Source organism: Apis dorsata, unplaced genomic scaffold (genome assembly GCF_000469605.1).
Source record: "Apis dorsata unplaced genomic scaffold, Apis dorsata 1.3 scaffold_98, whole genome shotgun sequence".
Taxonomy (NCBI): Eukaryota; Metazoa; Arthropoda; class Insecta; order Hymenoptera; family Apidae; genus Apis; species Apis dorsata.
The window spans coordinates 105,487-111,073 of record NW_006263396.1 but is presented as its reverse complement, the minus strand read 5'-3'; the positions used below and the strand labels follow the sequence as shown (position 1 = coordinate 111,073).

At 27.2% G+C, this 5,587-nt stretch overlaps 3 protein-coding genes across 3 annotated transcripts in view; all 3 read right to left on the bottom strand.

The window, feature by feature from the left end:
• LOC102678620 (bromodomain-containing protein 2-like) overlaps positions 1 to 638 on the bottom strand; it is a 21,286-nt gene extending 20,648 nt beyond the window's left edge. Inside the window, exon 1 of the mRNA XM_031508709.1 lies at positions 321 to 638. The gene's annotated coding sequence lies outside the window, so the exon portion shown is untranslated. The remainder of the gene's footprint in view (positions 1 to 320) is intronic.
• Positions 639 to 2,505: 1,867 nt separating this feature from the next.
• Positions 2,506 to 3,911, bottom strand: LOC102679051 (ribosomal RNA small subunit methyltransferase NEP1). Its single transcript, XM_006612030.2, has 4 exons — positions 3,502 to 3,911; positions 3,116 to 3,359; positions 2,847 to 3,055; positions 2,506 to 2,777 (listed from the first exon to the last, which is right to left on the bottom strand). The coding sequence occupies exons 1-4, from the start codon at positions 3,637 to 3,639 to the stop codon at positions 2,664 to 2,666; spliced, it is 705 nt and encodes a 234-aa protein (XP_006612093.1). The 5' UTR covers positions 3,640 to 3,911; the 3' UTR covers positions 2,506 to 2,663.
• An 809-nt stretch (positions 3,912 to 4,720) lies between these two features.
• The window catches only part of LOC102675546, a 2,745-nt gene continuing 1,878 nt past the window's right edge, over positions 4,721 to 5,587 (bottom strand). The window contains exons 4-5 of the mRNA XM_031508730.1: positions 5,224 to 5,376; positions 4,721 to 4,978 (exon numbers count right to left, since the gene is read on the bottom strand). Of these exons, the coding sequence (XP_031364590.1) occupies positions 4,763 to 4,978; positions 5,224 to 5,376 (369 nt within the window). The 3' untranslated portion in view covers positions 4,721 to 4,762. The remainder of the gene's footprint in view (positions 4,979 to 5,223; positions 5,377 to 5,587) is intronic.

Sequence of the window (5,587 nt, the reverse complement as noted above, 5' to 3'; positions counted from 1 at the left end):
CGCGCCCAGCCGATGCACCCAGCCGACGCACAACAAACACGAGCAAGCCGCCGTGTGAGAATCTAGCCGAGCGCTCGACTGACGCAGATATCTTAACGTTTCTCACATCGGACAATTCTGGCGCGCGCGGAATACCCGAGCCGCCTTTTCGATCACTCGATTTGGCGTAGGTTTCAACATGGCGGTATGGCCGCTCGAGAAAGAAAGCTCTCAAGGGCCCGCCGCTACAGCCGCCACTTACGCATCACCACGGCATACACCACGCGCTATACTTATCATCAACGGACCCAGAAACTTCAAAATTACTTGTAATCACTTACCTGATCAATGGAAGTCCACTTTTCACAGGAATTCTATCGAAAAACACTACCACTACGTCTTGGACACTCGCACTACGCTTTCTCCCTGCTTGCTAGTTTGGTTGGTCGGTGTTATGGCCGCCGCCGAGTGTGCCCCACCGTATCACTCACTCACTCTCACTCGTGCGAGCGCGAGCGCTCGGTTCGCATACGCGACGAACGCGGACGCGGCCCGACCAACTAGTTCCACACTTACGAATGCGGACGTCGATCTCTCGCACTAATATCGTATCAGTGCCCCGTACCGAGCTCCACCGACATTTTCCTGGAGTCTCGTACAATTAGATGGCTTTCCGTACCCATGACGATCTCGGATCTAGAAACTAACGATCGCAGCACCAACAATGGCTACGCATTCTTCCGCGACGTACAGAATGGTCCTGTTCCGCTGTTCCTCGAATACGACCTGTCTGTCCATTCCCCTCACTATTCTACCATTCCGAGTTTTACCGAATTAACACGAATAATAACGCGCCAATTTCAAAAATATTTAATAACAATTTAAAAATATTTTTCAATTTAGCTTTTTATTTAAAAAATATTTCTTTTCAATATATATATATATTATCAATAATTTTTTTTATAATTGTATATTTGTATATTTGAAATTTATATTTTTTTATCATANTATATATATTTGTATATACATGTTTATATATATATATATATTAATATATTAGAATTATTAATTATTATTATATATTATTAAAATAGCAAGAATTAGGATTTCAGGGATATATAACAATTCAACATCTTTATTTTTAAATTAAAATTACACTTTATTAATCAATCCAAAAATTAATGGTTAATTTCCATCGTTCCATGTTTACCCATAATGCATTTTTATATCACTGAAATAATGATTTATAAATATAAAAGTTAACAAGTAACAATAATAGAAAACAAAATAAATTTTAATATTATAAATAATAAGTAATTTTCTTATTTGAAATATAACGTTAAAATTTATCAAGCATCGCGCAAGTCGGTCCAATTCCACAATTCTGTTAACTACTGCAATGCATTTTGGGATACTCACAAAATCTATAACTATGTTCTGCTTATGATACAATGTCTTAAATAATTAAAATTATAATTAATATTATAAATAATGAAATAATTAAAAATATAATTAGCATGTAATAAATTTTTCATGATTCAAAAAATATTTTTTATAATATGTATGTCTTTATCACCATACAAAGTTCCGTTACACATCCAAAATGGCGAGATATGAAAAATTGATCTTAACATAATATTTCGAATACAATTTAAAATATTAATCTTAACTTTTAAAGCAATTAAATTTTGTCAACATAGTGAATAACACATTAAATAAATAATTTTTAAACATAAAGTTCTATAAATGACATAAATATTAATGTTTCAATGTCCAGAAACTCGTGACATTGACTACGGTAGTCAATTGGATAATTATACAATTTATCACATATCACTCTTTAAATAATTGTAAAGACACTAAATAAAAAATTTGTAAATATTTGAATCAGAATCTATAAAAACTTGTTACTATATGCATTGACACAAACGACAATGGCACCAAACCATAAAATGGCGTCTCTTGAATGAACTACTGTCACTTTTCTATAGTTTAAATTACTATCACGTATCACTTCGAATAGAAATATTAAATCACAGAAAAAGTATTTTTAATATTAAAAAACCAACATATTACAATCTTCAAAAAACAAATTATATAAAGATAAAGGAGTGTCTCAAATGCTTAAGATTAACGACCATTTTGGCTTTGATGACGTAATGAAATACGAAAGTCAAAAAAGAAACTAGATATTTAGGACTTGATGCCAATGCACACGTTAGCATCCTTCCGGTCAACATCAACTCTATCACGTTCTAAATAGCGATTGGTGTACTTTTGTATACTATACTAGATGAACCAATCGTTTAAAAACCAATATTGATGAGTCATTCTCTTTAGGATTTTCCATTGAAAATTGCGCAACACTATGTGATGTTTATTTTTCTTGTTCATAAACGAATGAATATCTAAATACAAAAGAATTATATTGTATCTTGAATATATAATTATTAATTATATGGTATTTATAATACTCTATAATACTCTATAATAATTAAAATCATTAATCAATATAACACAATTTTATAAAATTTATAAAATATTTTTATTCATATTTCTATATAATTTTTTTTTCTTTTTATTTTTAATCATAATAAAACAAAAATTACATATAATATGAAAAATAATGAAAAATCTTGAAAATTAAATTACATAAATAATATAATATTAATATCCATTTGATATTATATTATTCTCCATACTTCTTCGAATGCCGTGCATAATTTGCTACATGTTAAAGCACCAGATAAAGGATAATTACTTATAGATATAGTGTCTTCTATATAATCTGGCTTTACCTGTAATTTTAATTGACATATGATATATGAAATAAAATATATATATATTCATTCATTTATATAACATACCTGTCCATGTGCCATTGCACCTACTACAATAGCAATTGGTTCATCAAGAGGAACTAATTCTCGTGAATTTTGTATTTTATTTGCATTAAATGACATCGCAATTTTACGACATCCAACAGGTAAATGATCAGTAATTGGATTTTTAATTACTTTTAACAATTTCATTGGACCATCAGATGCACGAACATTAAACTTGTGTAATAATTGTACTGTAAAATATAAGAAAAATTAAATATTAAAAATAAAATTTTTCAATGTATAATTTTTACCCATTAGGCCAGCAAAACGTTTAAATGTTCTTGGTATCCTGGTTTGTGGATTTATTTCTATTAATACATTTTTTTCTGTATGTATATAAACTTGTAAAAGTCCAGCTCTATTCAATGGACTATCCATTAACATTAGTAGACATTGATGAGTAATATCTGGTCGACATGTACCAGGATCTTTATTATTTTTTTTTAATATATTAATGTGATCATCACAATTCAATAATTCAAAACTATTTCCAACCTAAACAAACTTAAAATTTCAATAAAACTTTTTACTATTTATATATAATGAAATTATAATAAAATATTTATAATAAAATATAAATTCAATTAATTAAAACTGAAAATTTATTTTAGAAATTGTGAATAAAACATAACCTTACCTTAACGGATTCTAATTGAGCTTTTTCTAAAATAACAATTAAACGTTTCTCTTGATTTTTAATGTGAGCGATATGAAGATGTTTCGGAGCTGGATCATATTCAAAATCTTCTTTTCGATTTTTACGTTTTTGCCCCATTTTTTTGTATTTATTAGAAATAAGAACTTTTACTTCTATATTATATACATTAACATGCAATGCATATAGTATTATGTACACAAACGATATAGAGAATAGACTTATATTCTCATACAATTTTATGTTCTACGTTCTGAAATACCGATTGTGCAGAAAATCAAAATGTTTAGTATAATTTTTTAAATACATGCAATATTTTGTGTAAGAATTATATTCAATTCAATTACAAAACTTGATTAGATAAAAAAGACAATAAAGTCAAATATTGAAGTTACTTTCATGTATAAATTTTATAAAAAAAATATAGATAAGAAGATAAATAAATAGTAGAAGAAAAATAGAGTTAAGTTAAAAAATAGAAAATCAATGCCATCTCTTCTGCCGCAGATGAAACTGTTATAAATGAGAACAAATTTAAGAAATAAATAGATGAGATAAGAATTAAATTCAATTTAATTCAATCTTTTAAATGCCAAATATATTTTTCTAAAGAATAAGTGAAAAGATACAAAATAAATTTTTATTATATATCAATACATTTTTATTTCTTATGTTTTTAAAATTCTAGTAAAATGGAATAAAAATTGAGAATTAGCGTCATCCTTTGAATGATTTTTACTTTTTATTCTACATTATCCTATCTTGAAATGTTTTTGTTACTCAAAAGATGGTGCTGATAATCAATTCTCAAACTATTTCTATCTTTCTTTTACTATTTTCTTTCTTTATCTATGTTTGTTTCGTTTGCGATACTCCAGAGATGGCGTTGATTCCTCAATTTTTACTTTAACTCTATCTTTTTTTCATTTTGTTCACTATTTGTTCTATTTGTCTATACTTGCTTTTGGCGCGTGACCACAGACGAGGTTGTATACAATTCCTAATCTAAAGTATGCAGTAGATGTCTCAGCAATGCAATAATTTACTTTATCAGCAAATAAAACTTAGATGCTTATATGCTCAGTTGATATGTTTACTCATTCTAAATAAAGTTTAGTAATATATATTATATATTAATATATATTAATATATTATAAAGTTTGAACAGTTTTTTTCAGATCTAATATATATATAAAGGAAAGAATTATTTGTACAAAATGAGATTAATTTATTATTAGAAAATTCATCTTTTAAATGTAAATCCTTTTCGACGACTTTTAATATCAACCAATTGTTGTGCCTGTTTTTTAAGATTATTTCTAGTTGGTATATCTTCTTCATCTTCGGAAAGCAATGTCGCCGGAGTTGCTGAAGATGGAAATCGTGGAAAAAGTGGTCCTTCATTTGTACGTGTTGCTTTTCCTTCTACCGAAGTAGTTGCAATCGATATTGTTTCCAACTAAATAATAAAAAATCAAAATGATTATAAAATAATTTTTGTAAATATAAAATAACAAATATAGAAAATAACACGTAAGATTTTCAATTAAAGAATTTTATCATAAATTTTTCAAATATTTTCAACAATTTCAAGATATATGTATTACACTTTATATTTTTATATTTTTCATATTTTTCATCGTTTAACAATTACTCACAAATTATCCTATGTAACAAATGATAAAAATATATTTTAAAATTCACCTTATCAACTGATATTTCATCCAATATTTCCAAATATTTATCCGGTCCTCCTAGAGATTCAATAATACTCGTTGCTTTTTCATTTATTAAATCTATAAGTTGCAGAGGATTTTGAATTTTCTTTGATTCTTCAGGCAACGTATCGATTATATCCTGAAAAATTATATCTATTAATTATCTATATAATTATTATTTTTTTTTCTTTTTTAAAAACTATCCTTTTTTATTTTTTCACCAAAGTATTTATCATTTTGTTTTACAAAAAAAGAAACCTTCAAATTTTGAAAATTTTCTTTAAATTTCTAAAGATGTAATTTTTATTTAAATTAGAGATTGATTTCCCAGAAAAGATATTTTGTGAACA

What these genes read in the sequence shown, in the direction of transcription:
- LOC102679051 (XM_006612030.2), bottom strand. Translation starts at nt 3,639, where the DNA reads ATGGGGCAAAAACGTAAAAATCGAAAAGAAGATTTTGAATATGATCCA. An exon ending in CTCAATTAGAATCCGTTAAG is followed by an intron (nt 3,360 to 3,501) that starts GTAAGGTTATGT and finishes AAGTTTGTTTAG; the next exon opens with GTTGGAAATAGTTTTGAATT. An exon ending in ACGTTTTGCTGGCCTAATGG is followed by an intron (nt 3,056 to 3,115) that starts GTAAAAATTATA and finishes TATATTTTACAG; the next exon opens with TACAATTATTACACAAGTTT.